The sequence below is a fragment of the Microtus ochrogaster genome, chromosome 4, assembly GCF_000317375.1.
Source record: "Microtus ochrogaster isolate Prairie Vole_2 chromosome 4, MicOch1.0, whole genome shotgun sequence".
Classification (NCBI taxonomy): domain Eukaryota; kingdom Metazoa; phylum Chordata; class Mammalia; order Rodentia; family Cricetidae; genus Microtus; species Microtus ochrogaster.
Genome location: NC_022011.1, coordinates 41,407,994 through 41,421,686, shown reverse-complemented (window position 1 = coordinate 41,421,686; position 13,693 = coordinate 41,407,994). Strand labels below are relative to the sequence as shown.

Here is a 13,693-nt window from a genome sequence, read left to right as displayed (position 1 = left end):
CTCTTATTAAAATATGATTTTGAACAGGATAAGAAATTCTCAAGCCCAAAGCCTGATGCAGCTAGCTGTTTTCTAAAATGCTTTCAGTCTTAACACCAACAACTTCCTATTGTTAACTGTGTAGTAGTGTTTATGTAAAGCTATCACATACTAGTACCTGTAGCTTATGTACGTGTGTGAGTATGCTCCACATGTACACGTGTGCCCATATGTGCTGATATGTATAAACAGCATTCAGTACATATGGGTGAGAATTATCTCTGGGTTAACTGATGATTATACATTTTTTTCTACAGTTATTGTTGTATGCACATTTGAATTCTGTTTTCCCATTTACTAATAGAAATAATACCCAGTTTTTATAATTTAAAGATTTTATTATTAATTACTTGTTTATTAATTACGTGTGTGTGTGTGTGTGTGTGTGTGTGTGTGTGTGTGTGTGGCCAGGTGGTGATGGCGCACACCTTTAATCCCAGCACTTGGGAAGCAGAGGCCACTGTTCTATGAGTTTGAGACCAGACTGGTCTACAGAGCAAGTACCAGGACAGACTCAAAAGCTACAGAGAGAAACCCTGTCTCAAAAAAAAAAAAACAAACACCAAAAAAAAAAAAAAAAGCTCATGTTGGGTGTGCATGTGAATGTGATGCCTTCAGAGGCAGAAATGGTATCAACTCCCCTGGAGCTGAAGTTATAGACAGTTGTGAGAAGCCCGGTGTGGGTTCTAGGAAAGGAACTTAAGTCTGCTGAAAGAATTGTTGTATGACAAAACTTTCCCTGGGGCGACACAGCAGACACATCTACCCACCCCAGATAGGGAACTCAGAGCAGACTAAAGTACAGACACCACCAAAATGCAGCTTAGTGAACCAGTGAGTTTCATTGAGGTTACTTACAGAACTGTGTGTTAGGGGCTACATACAGGAACAGAAATGAGTCGCAGCTGCATCACTAAGGCCCATCCCAGCTCACAGAAGCTGGGAACCTGGCGCACGCTGTACACACTGACAGCTCACAGGTTGGTGAATATCCTTTCCAAGTGACTAGGTTGCTCTAAACCACTTCCAGGCAGCTCTGCTGGTTTCTGCATCTTGTAGGTAGCTGGTCTTAGCTCTGCTTACTCTGGCAGGGAGGGAAGGGTCTAGTGAATGTGATCAGTTTCAGGGGCTTCCTGAAGCTATTTTGAGTTGTTTACCTCCCTGCTTAAGGGCAGGATGGGATATTTCAATATAGGAGAAAACTGTTATACAACAGAACAGTACAAATATTTTTAGACAGCATGCTAATATCTAGATAACATTTCTTTATTTGTACGTGCAGTAGGTGACTGTGTGGATTCTTTTTTTTTGTTTTTGTTTGTTTGTTTGTTGGTTTTTCGAGACAGGGTTTCTCTGTAGCTTTGGAGCCTGTCCTGCAACTACCTCTTGTAGAACAGGCTGGCCTCAAACTCACAGAGATCCACAGGCATGGGCCACTACCGCCCGGCAGACTGTGTAGATTCTTTAAAAAAAAAAAAATCTGTTTATTTTTTATGTATACAGTATTCTCAGTATTCTGTCTGCATGTACTCCTGCAGGCCAGAAGAGGGCCCCAGATCTCATTACAGATGGTTGTGAGCCACCCTGTGGTTCCTGGGAACTGAACTCAGGCCCTTCAGAAGGGCATGCAGTGCTCTTAACCACTGAGCCATCTCTCCAGCCCACTGTGTGGATTCTTAAATGTGCTTTTTATTCTTAGGCTAGATCTTAAGAAGTGATTACTTCCTAATCCGATTGCTTTCTACTTTTTTGGTTCTAATATAACACTGCATCCCAAGCTCATCTTTTGAGCTCAGAGCACTTAGAGCATTTGTTCTTTCCTCCCTCCTCAGCCCACTGAGGGAACAGAAGAAAAGATACTGGTACCAGGTCATTGTCCCCTTCTAGTAGGTCACAGTTGGTCCACGGGGCCCACCTGTGGCTTTTGCATACATTCAGTTTGTAACCATCTGTCTGTTAAGCATTTGCTGATACTCCCTTAGATTATTTCTTTTACCCTGGAATGAACACAGAACACACCTAGTTCTCAGCACAAAGGAGCTCTGTTTGCCCCAGAGTGACAAAGACAGATGACAAGGGAGAAGAGAAAAGGGGCAAGAGAGGAGAGGGGAAGGGATATTTGCCCTGGAGAGACAAAGGACTGCCTCTGGATAGAGAGAAGACACACATGGCCCTTAGGTAAATGGCAGTTTATTAAGGGACAAGGGGAACTCCCATTAGGATGAGGTAATTTTGATTGGGCATGTTAATTAGTGTAGCCAAATGGAGGCTTTTGATTGCTGGACTTCCATACTTTGATAGTTGGACCTTGGTAGTCAGCCCCAGGAGGAGGAAGTGGCCAAATAAGGGAATAGAACTTGGTGGCTAGCTTTAGGAATAATGGTTTTTAGCAAGGGGAAAAGGGAAAGGTGAAGAGCAAACCTGTTGGTGCCCTGTTTGCTATGCTCGGGCCTACTAGAGCCCTTCAAGAATACATGACTCACACAGCTTCTCCAGTGTGCTTTCACACCACGACGTTGTCGTTTTCTGTTTTGTTTCCCCCTTCTTCTGGTTATTGTTTGGTTGTTTGAAACAGTTTCTCTGTGTACCCCTGGCTGCCTGGCTGGTCTGGAGCTGGTTCTGTAGACCAGTCTGGCCTCCAACTTGGAGATCCTCATGCCTCTGCCACCCAAGTGCTGGTATTAAAAGCATGCACCACCACCTTCCAGCTAGCTTCTTCTTTCTTGAGACTTGGTTTACTTTTTTCATTCTGCAAAATGAAGGCAAAATAGGTTCTTCTGGGAACCTATTTCAACAGTTCTCCCATGTGTCCAGAGTAGAGAGAGACTTCAATTTCTTTGTTCTGCTAGATGCTGAACTCTAGAGACAGCGCGGTTTGGTGAGGTTCTAACGTAGAGTCAAACTGATGGAAAAGTTATGTGAAGTCTGTCAGTTCCATCTTGCCGTGTGAAAAAAATTGACTTGACTCAATTTTTCTTCCCATACTAAAGTCTTAGAATGCCCCACTATTTTTTAGGCCATAGATCCATACTTTATCCAATTGATTTCAACTTCTGACAGCAAAAGGGAAGAGATGCCCTCCGATATCTCAATAATGCATTCACGTTCTATGATCAGGAGAATGAAGTGTCTAGACTAGAAGACATAGTGCAGCACCTAAAATCAAAACGACGGAAAGAACAATGGCTGAAAGCAACCAAGCAGCATTCTGAGAAAGAAGTGGAAGAGCTGCTGCATAATATTGATGACCTTTTGCAAGAGAAGAAAGAACTAGAACATGAAGTAGAAGAATTGCATAGAACCATCCAGAAACATCAACAACGAAAGTAAGCATCTACCATTATATTTCTATAATTCAGAGGATACCATATCAGTTCGGAAGGGTGCCTCAGTCAGCAGTGCCTCATAAAACATTCTATCATTGTAAAACTTTCTTAAATCTTAACTGCAAAATAGTAAATGTTAGCTGTATGTGGTTCTTTAAATGTGGCAAAGGGAGCTGATAAAATTTAATTCCAGTTAATTTAGTGCTCCATGGTAAATACCACTTAGGACAGCGAATATCTAAGGTATCCTGGCAGATCATCCAGATCAGCCTTTTTGTGGTTCTCTGGTGACCAGCACAGCCATTCTCCATCCCAGCCACCACAGCAGAACATACAACAGGGTTTTCAAACCTTCGTTCTCCTTGGTGTCTGTGTGGTTTCCTTGTCCTTCTGACGTTGTCTTCTGACGTTGTATACAGAGAGCTAACTGACCCTTTTCTGTTATTTCCACTGCTGTATCCTTTAATTAGTGGAATTCTAGACCACTAACATGGCTTCCACGCTGACCACCATGTGTAGAATCTTTCTCTCCAGTCTGCCAGGAAACACTGGACTCAGTCTCATCTTGGTACATAGGCAGTCTGAACCCTGCCTGTTTTGGTTAGACTTCAGCCTCAGAAAACACTTGGCATGAACCACGTCTGTGCTGTCCCCTAGCACCACTTTCCTCTGCCTCCGCACCTTCACTTCTGTCTTCTTCCTGAAATGCCCTCCCCAAGCTGTCCATCTGTCCTGCCTTTCAAAACAAAGGTGGGGGCTGAGGGACTGGAGAGATGGCTCAGCAGTTTAAAGCACTTGTTGCTTTTTGCAGAGGACCCAGGTTCAGTTTCCAGCACCCACATAGTTGCTCACAAACATCCATAACTCCAGTTCCAGGGTATCTGACACCCTCTTTTTGACCTCTGTGGACACCAGGCAGTCTGTGGTGCACATACATACATGAAAGCAAAACATTCATAGATATAAAATCTTTAAAAAGAAAAGAATTTAAAACAAAGGTCAGGGGTTCCCTTTTACACTAAACTTTTCTTTTTTTCTTCTTCCTCTTAGGTATCCTGTGAAAGTTAGGGTTAGCAATCTTTGACATTAGCCCTGCTCATGCAGTGCTGTAAGCAACCAGAGAGTCAATAGGGTGATAGCTGGACCTCCGTCTACGGGTGCCTGTACTTAGCTAGCATAGAGTCAGTCAGTTCACAGAGCCTCTGTTGTCTGCTCAGTTCTATAAAATGTTGTCTTCTGTGGTGCTCCATGAATTATGGCTGTTCCCCAGTTTTTGTCAATTAATCCACACTAGCCTAGGCCTCCTCTCGGAGTGGTCAGGGGCCTGTGAGGCATGCAGAATGAATGAGACAAGATCACTACTGGCTAGGAGTGGACAGGTGAGTGATTAAAACTGCTGTGGAAAGCAAGAGCCTCACTGAGAAGAACGGGATGCTGTGCTCGTGGGTAGGGTGGTTATAGCTACTAGTCATGTGAATGTACATCTGAGGACGAGCACGGCTGTGGTGGAGCAGTAGGACATCTCTTCTGCCACTGTAACAGTAGGAAGAAAATGACACTTAAGTCATCAGAGAAAAAGACAAAAGTTCTCTGCACACCTTTGTTTAAAGAGAGAAGAAAAACATCAGTGTGCTGAGTTTGTTCTCATGTTTTTCTCTGAAGCATTTTCATATAATTTGTCATATTAGCCTTGAGTTACTGAATTTTGTGTCACTTTTTTGTCAAATCTTTTATGACAGTTTTACTCTAATATAAAGAAGTAAGTCACAAATCCATGCAGTGTTTGAGGCCAACTGGCCTGGGGTCTGTCCTTGAGGACTGTCATAGGACCTGGATCTTATTGTGTAGCCACTTCCTTTATTTCTATTTTTCAAAAAAATAATGTGGCAGCATTGTCTTGGCCAGATGTTGACAGCACAAACCCACCAGGCATTTTATATAGTGTGTGTCTACTGCCAGGAATATTCCATGTTTGTAATAATAGTACGTTTTGAACATAACCAACTGTAGCTACCTCTCTATGTATGTAGGATTGAGTGCTCTCTCTGTGTGTGTGCTTGCAGGCCAGAAGAGGGCATCAGACCCCATTGCAGATGGTTGTGAGCCACCTTGTGGTTGCTGGAAATTGAATTCAGGACCTCTGGAAGTGCAGCCAGTGTCCTTAATTTCTGAGCCATCTCTCCAGCCCGTAGTTACCTCTCTTAGAAAGTTAGTAAATTCTTGAACACTCTTCATAGGCTATGAGTGTCCATATTATCTATGTTTAAAATCTCTTGATATTCATGTAATTTTTTTAGGGACTTCATTGATGGAAATGTTGAGAATCTTATGACTGAACTAGAAATAGAAAAGTCTCTCAAACGCCATGAGGATATTGTTGACGAGGTTGCATGCATAGAGAAGACTCTTCTGAAGCGGCGCTCGGAGCTCAGGGAAGCTGACCGACTTTTGGCAGAAGCTGAGCGTGAGCTTTCATGCACTAAGGAGAAGGTGAGTCTGGTATGGTTCCGGCTGGGGCTCCTGTGTGACACAGCGACTACTGCTGCCTGCCTCAGACTGCAGGGGAATCGGATGAGAGCACTGTCCAGGTCTGGACATCTGGGCCAGTAGTTTAGATCCTCAGGCTTGGCTTGCCTTTCCGTAAATTCGAGCTAAGAATACGTAGGCTGTTCAGTATTAAATAGCATGTTTTAAATTCCCGAAGTTGTTGAGTTCAGCATGTCCTTCTCTCCCATCTGCCTGTGTTTATTGAGGGATTGTTGTTTGTTTTTAATTTGGACTCTTCAATCTGTGTCTTTTTAAATGACCAATCAGATTCTTATAGAAGTCTTGCTTTTCTTCACATTAATAACAGAAGTAATGATATGCTTTCAGTTCCTAGGTCATAGATTTTCATTTATTTAAGTACAGCCAAGTTGAAATTAAAAAAAAAAAAAGGTTCTGAGATGTTCTTTGCTGAACCTACCTCTGTGGTGAGTGAGTGACAGTAACAGCATTCTTTAGGCCACAACGCAGGAGAAATCCAGAGGGAAGGTGATTTTCCAAGCCCGTATGGTGGCTATTTATAAAAGCCATTTCATTTCGCATCCCTGGCAGCTCTGTGAATTGACGTTAGCATGGTTTGCCTTTCAACTCAGCGCAGCTTATAACTGGCCCAGCGTTGCACAGCTGAAGCAGTGCCTTCCTAAGAGTTCTTTAGTAAATGAGAATTCCAGAGAGAGACAAAGCCCCTGGGCACATGAGACACCTCTGAAACTATTTTTACTTTGTTAGTTCAACTTGAATCTATATTTAAGTTAATAGAAACCTACTACTTGGAACTAAATGGGTGGCTTCACCTATTAAATTCTGTGTACTGTTGTTGCAATACAACCCAAAGGTTTTTCATTTGTTTGGTTTTGGTTTTGAGTTTGTTTTTCAGGATGTTAGATCAGGTTTTCTCTGCTAGTCAACAGGGTGTCAGGTCCCCCACAAAGGTGGCCAAGGCTGAAGCTAACCCAGTGTAAACTGTAGTGAGTCTCTGGCCTGCAGCATTTCAACCCTACATCACTGGAGTCCATCAGTCTTCACAGACATAGCCCCTTCCAGGAAGTCTCCCTCACATGGTACATGGTCTTAAATGAGAACAGGGATGTCCTCATTTCTTTTTTTTTTCTTTTTGTTTTGTTTTTGGTTTGTTTTTGTTTCAGTTTTTCAAGACAGGGTTTCTCTGTTTTCTCTGTGTAGCCCTGGCTGTCCTGGATCTCACTCTGTAAACCAGGCACAAACTCACAGAGATCCACCCACCTCTGCCTCCCGAGTGCTGGGATTAGAGGTGTGCGCCACCACTGCCTGACCCTCATTTCTTTTCTTACGAGGAGTCCTTGTGCTGTAAACATTCAGTTGCTGTGTGGAGAAGTAGAGAAAACATATCACCTGTATTTGTTTTAATCAGTAGCATTGGCAGTGGGCACACAGAGGAAAGTTGACCACACAGCAGACCGCTCTCTCCTCCCAGGGACTCAGGGTTAAGGCTTGTGAAGCAGGGGAGAGGAAGCAGCTGAATGTGCCAGACATGTTAGAACCTGCCCAGGAGGCTAGAGCGCCTTCCTTCTTGAGCAGGGCGATGCTCTGCTGATGAGCCGGCAGAAGGCAGCTCAGTGAAGAGATGCGGTGATGTGTCCAGTGCTGTGGACCTTCCAGCCAGTTGACATCCACAGGACAGTTCAGACAGATTTCACCCACAGACACCTATGACTTCTGAGGCTCTATGTGAGTCAGTATTCAGTCAGTACAAACTAAACTCTCCTTTTAGATCCATTAAACCTCTTAATCTAGATCAGGAAAGTTGATGTTTGATATGCCAAATCTAGCATAGGAATATATCCAGGGACTTCAAAGAGATTTGGTGTTGGTGTTCCTTAGCCATAAAGAAGTCACCATCACAAAATGAGAGCCCATTTCACAATGATATCTGATGTAAGAAGAATCTACGCGAGAGAGTGAAAGCTTGGTAAAATTGTTGCCATTTATTTTTATTTATTTAAACTTAACTGAAAGTTTTATTGAGGGAAGGGAGTGGGAAAGGGAGAGAGAGGAAGAGAAGAGAAAGAAAAAGAGACACAGAGACTAGAGAAGAAGTAGGAAAAGTCCTGCCTGCCCCTAAAGAAGAGCAGCAGAAAGGAGACAGATTATTGCCATTTAGTTGACTAAATTTGATAATAATCCAGTTTTTGAAATAAAAAGGTATCTCCAGTCAGTCTCATCAACTTGGAACAACTTCTTTCTTACGAGCTCTTTGTTGACAAAGATGTAGTTGTGCAGTTCCTCTCGCCTGCTTACACCGCTGAAGTTCTTTTCTGCTCTAGCGCACTCTGACATCTGCACGCTGCTACACGCCCTTACAAAGACTACTAGGTCACAGTCTGTTTTAATTCACTATCTTCATCTTTCATTTGTCCAGATTTATCTAACTATATTTTTACATAGTGATTATTTGCTTCTGGACAACTCTCTGAGTATTAGAGAGTCATGGCAAAGGAATGTTTTCAGGTGTTTCTGTTTGTGTCATGTTTACTGAGATTTGTACCAGTTAATTCGGTGAATAACTATGGTAAGTACTATAGTCAAATTGGTTTTAATGGCAGTTTCTCTTCTAGACAAAGAATGCTGTTGAAAAGTTTGCTGATGCTGAAAGAAATTTATTACAAACTGAGTCAGATGCTGAGGCATTAGAAAAGAGAGCCCAGGAGACTGCACTTAACCTCATGAAAGCTGAGCAGCAACTAAGGTGGGTAGACCCCAGACTTCTGAGGTGGGTGGAGCCCAGCCTGCTGGGTGGACCCCAATGCTACTGAGGTAGGTGACCTCGGGACTGCTGAGGCGGGTTGACTCGTGTGCCACTGAGGGCTGAGGTGCACAGAGTAATATGGTTGATGTGTGCTAAGCCTGAAGAGCCAAGGGGGTAAATATCCCATTGTAGACTGCTCCAGGCTGATGCAGAGGACTTGGAGCAGCACAAAATCAAACAAGAAGAGATCTTAAAAGAAATAAACAAAGTTGTAGCAGCCAAAGATGCAGATTTCCAGTGTCTGAATGAGAAGAAGGAGAAACTGACGGAAGAGTGAGTAAAGGCCTCTGAGGGCCCGGGATGGGGGTGGGGCCACAGCAGCTGTGGGTGTCAGGCCCCTGTAGAGGCTGCTAAAGTACTGCCCTGCTTTGTAGGCTTCAGAGTCTGCAAAGAGACATCGAGATAGCAGAATGCAATGAGGATCGCCACCTGCAGATCCTCAGAGAATCTGAGACTCTCCTTCAGGCCAAGAGAGCTGAGCTGGAAACACTGAAAAGCCAGGTGTGGCTAGATACTCAGAAGAAGTATTAATTAAGACATATTTATTCTTGAGGATTGCTGGATAAGGTTTATTAATTGTAGAAAAGATGGGAAAATACAAAAAATATTAAAAATAGATACATCTTGAAGTCCAACTTCCTATCTCTCCTTTTTCAGGTGACAAGCCAGCAGCAGGAGCTGGCTGACCTAGACACGCAGTTGAGGCATAGAAGGGAGGAGCTGCTCCTACTCCAGGACAGTCTGGTCCAGGCAAAATCTGACCTCCAGGAAGCCCTGACACTGGGCGAGACGGAAGTCGCTGAGAAGTGCAGTCACATCAGGGTATGTTTGACGATAGGCTCTCTTAGGAGTCCAGGGCAGTGCCGTAGGTTTATATTGAAGCTTTTCCCTGGTTGTCCCCAAATGGAGATAGAAGGGCCTCCTCCACAATGCTGTTGGACATGTGTTAATGTATTGGTGATGAGGGAGTCAGGTTACCACCTGATACACTCTGGGTTCTCTTGCTTCTTGGCTTTCTCATGCCTTTCCTGTCCAGAAATGCCCTTATCCCAGGACAGTCTGCATCCCATTCTGCCTGTTTCTCAGAGCTCAGCCACATGCAACCTCCTGTTTTGGTTTGGGTTTTGTTTTTTGTTTTGTTTTGTTTTTCAGTTGCTCTTAAGGAGTTTCTTTCTCTTGTATTTGAGAGCAGCCTCTTGTCTGTGACAGTATCTGTGCTCCCAGCCTTCTCTCCTGACAGCCCCTGAGGCTGGAAGCAGTCTTTGTGTGGGGAAAATTGCACAATGACCTATGTATGAATTATGTTACTTTTTTCTGTTACACGGTAGATGTTAGTATAAAATATGGTTCTGTTCTTGGCACCAAAGGCAAAAATTGCTATAAACTAATTTACAAATTAGGTATGTGAGATAAAACAACAACAGAGCTGACTCCTGTGAAAGGGATGCCAGTTCTTCACAGAGGAGATGACTTTTATTTAAACACAGGAAGTAAAGTCTCTGCTGGAAGAACTGAGTTTCCAGAAAGGAGAACTGAATGTCCATATCAGTGAAAAGAAGACTCAGCTCGCACTTATAAAGCAGGAGATGGAGAAGGAGGAAGAAAACCTTCAGGTAGTTTTACAGCAGCTGCAGAAACATAAGGCTGGTAAGTTTAAAGAGCAGGTCTCAAAGTGTGAGGCTGGGAGCGTCTGTGCCGCACCTCTGCACACTGACATCACTGATGAGCAAAGAGGAGCAAGCTATGAAGGGAACATGATGGTCCCTGCCATTCCGTTTCTTAAGGGTTATTTAAAGGGAAGTAGCCATATTAGTGGCTGATTAGAGTGTGCTGTTGGAAGGAAGGCTCTTAGAACTGAAGGGATATAACAGAGAGGTTTCAAATATTCAAATTTGTAAAACCAATTTTGTGGGCTATTTGATCACACTGTGAAACCCAAAGCTGTGTTAATAAAATCCACCTTGGATTAGTTGATTTTATTGGTTGACAGGAATAATCATACAGAAAGATAGATAAAGAGGCAGAGGCACACAGGAAAGAATAGGGAGTTTCATGGTATTTTTGGTTTGGGACAGCTGAAGAGAGGCCGTCTTGTTATGTCTCTGGCCAAAAAGGCTTCTCAGCCTCTCTGAGCTAGCAGGTTTTCACCCCAACATCCGACTCCCGAGTCTTTATTGGTAAAGAGAATGATAGAGACTTAGTCAAAAAAAGTACATTTGGCGGCAACAACAGAGCTGGTGCTGGTATGACTGGAAATCTCGACAGGCCTCAGGGCTGTGGGGCCATAGATGGTAGGTAAGATATCAGATCAGGTACGACTGATCTAAACAACAAGCTGAAGTGCCCATTTCTACTCATCTAGAGATGGCCCGCCTTTATGTGCACCATAGCGTGATTTGTGATTACAGAACTGGAAAGAAAAGGCTTATGTTTAATACTTAAAGACATGAAAAATTAGAGTGAAAAAAATTTAGGTGAATGGTGAGTATGAGATATAGCCCAGTTATTTTATTTATTTATTTATGATCATGTTTTATTTTATGTGAGCATAGTGTGTGCATGCCTACATGTGTACACAGCCCAGAGGAGGACATTTGATGTCCTGTTGGGTCACTATCTTATTCCCTTGAGACGAGGGCTCTCACTAAACCTGGTCCCAATGATCCTCCTACCTCTGCACCCCATCCCACCCCACACATCACACATAGAATACTACAGTTATAGCTATAGTTATATACTTTTTCTGTGGGTTCTGGGATCCAAACTCAGGTCTCATATCCACATAACAAATGCTTTTTACTGGCAGTGTCCTGGAAACCTGTCTGGGAAGTGAGGGAATGGGGAAAACACCAGATAAGCAGACATGGGCCACACTCCCTCCACTAGAGCAGCACAGTGGAGGTGGGGTCCAGTCTCTGTAGGCCTGCATAGCACTCTCAGGCTGTATATATTTGGGAGGAGGAAGCTGCATTGCTCGCCAGTACACACAGTGTCAGCATTCACAGACTGGGTCACGTCAGGTTCCTGTCCAGTGCTTCCCAGTCCACCTGAGGCTTTTAGGTAACTACCATTGACTGTGGGTCTGAGGCCGTGCCCATGTCAAACAAAGTGTACTCCTGAAATGCTCTTGTAGTAGTCATCTTTTGAGTTTTTTATTACATTGTTTTGCTTATTAAATGTGTACATGTGAGAAACAGTATAGAAGTCAGGCAACTTTGGGGCATTGGTTCTTTCCACCACGTGGGTCCAAATTTTTCCTATTTTAATTAATATTTTTTCAAAAAAAGTACTTAGTTCATTCTATATGGAAATAAATGCTCCTAGAATCAGAATTTTATTAAATGTTTTTAACAAATTAGTGTCATTTTTGTTTACTTGCCTCTCAGTGCTGGGATTAAAGGTGTGCGCCAGCTACAAATTAGTATTTTTAACAGGACTTTCAAAAAGGTTTTTCCTTTAAAAATAAAATCAGCATTTAGGTAATTCAGCAAAATTGTGTTTCTATGTTGGTCAACAAGGAGGTGCAGTCTGTCGTGCTCGTGCTCTGTCTCCTGGTTCTCTTCCTGCCACTGACCCGCTTTGTCTCTGTCAGAACTAAAGAATGTAGCAAACACGCTGCAACTTGAGAACAGTGAGCTCCAAGGTCTGAGGCTACAGCACGACCAGAAGGTGACAGAGCTGGAGAAGGCCCAGGTGGACGTGCTGGAGGTACGAAGGAAAACCTGTGCCTTTCCCCGAGCCTTTCTCCTCAGGATTCTGAAGTCTTTCCTGTCTGACTCAGGAAAAGCTGGAGCTGGAGAGTTTGCAGCAGACAGCACAGCAGCAGAACAGGGAAATAGAGTGGCAGAAGCAGCTGCTGGAGAGAGACAAGCGGGAAATAGAGCGAGTGAGGGCCGAGACCCAGGCTCTGCGGTCATGCGTGGAGTGTTTGACTAAAGAAAAGGAAGATCTCCAAGAACAGTGTGAAACTTGGGAAAAGAAGTCTTCACATGCCAAAAGGTAAGGGAGCTGCTCATAGTGCTGCATGTCTGGAATCCCAGTACCCAGGAGCTGAGGCAGGAGCATTGCCATGAATTTAAGGCCACCATGGCCTACATAGCAGGTTCTAAGCCACCAGTGCTATTTAATAAGAACCTATCTCAGATCAATAGCAAAAGCCAAGTGTGGTGACGCACGCCTTTAATCCCAGCACTCGGGCAGGTGGATCTCTGAGTTTGAGGCCAACCTGGTCTATAGAGCGAGTTTCAGGACAGCCAACACTGTTAAACAATGAAACCCTGACTCAACAAAACAGCAAAAATTATAACAGAAAAAAATATTTTACAAACCTTATAGCATAATTTTCTGGGTTTTTTTTTTTTGGTGCTTTTTTTTTTTCAACTTTTCTCCCCTTAAGAGCATTTTTTCAAAAACTACCTCGCTGAATGTAAGTGACAGTTGTATGGCTGGACACACTGCAGGGCCACTGGCAGTGGCTCTAAAATTTATCCCTACTGCTTGTACTGGCATTTTGGAACCCATTCTCTTTGGATGGATACCTTGCTCAGCCTAAATATAGTAGGGAGGGTCTTGGATCTCCCCAAAGCAATGTGCCTTACCCCCTCTCTGAGGAGTGGATGGGGCTGGGAGGAGGTGAGGGAGTGGGAACTGGGATTGGTATGTAAAATGAAGAAAGCTAGCTTCTTTTCTTTTTAAAATAAAATAAAATAAAAAAACAAGCAATCTGGCCTGGGGTTGGAGGTAGAGTGGTTGTTTTCAAGCATGAGGACTTGAGCTCTGTCCCCAGAGCCCGTGTGAACGCAGACCATACACTCATAGTCCCAGCACAGGGAGGTCTCTGAAGCTCACAGGCCACCCTAGCCTGCATGAGCTCTAGGCACTAAGAGACTCTGCCTCCAAAAGAAAAAGGCGAGCAGCTCTAAACACCGAAGGGTGTCCTCTGAAACACACACACACTCTCTTTTGCTGGAAACAAATGCAAAGGAACAATTTCTTCATT

General features: G+C 43.6%; 1 protein-coding gene across 1 annotated transcript in view; it reads left to right on the top strand.

Annotated features, from left to right (window-relative positions):
• The window catches only part of Cntrl (centriolin), an 85,266-nt gene that overhangs the window by 58,986 nt on the left and 12,587 nt on the right, over nucleotides 1-13,693 (top strand). The window contains exons 25-33 of the mRNA XM_013346058.2: nucleotides 3,157-3,365; nucleotides 5,663-5,855; nucleotides 8,504-8,634; nucleotides 8,827-8,967; nucleotides 9,069-9,195; nucleotides 9,352-9,516; nucleotides 10,182-10,341; nucleotides 12,287-12,402; nucleotides 12,476-12,693. Of these exons, the coding sequence (XP_013201512.1) occupies nucleotides 3,157-3,365; nucleotides 5,663-5,855; nucleotides 8,504-8,634; nucleotides 8,827-8,967; nucleotides 9,069-9,195; nucleotides 9,352-9,516; nucleotides 10,182-10,341; nucleotides 12,287-12,402; nucleotides 12,476-12,693 (1,460 nt within the window). The remainder of the gene's footprint in view (nucleotides 1-3,156; nucleotides 3,366-5,662; nucleotides 5,856-8,503; nucleotides 8,635-8,826; nucleotides 8,968-9,068; nucleotides 9,196-9,351; nucleotides 9,517-10,181; nucleotides 10,342-12,286; nucleotides 12,403-12,475; nucleotides 12,694-13,693) is intronic.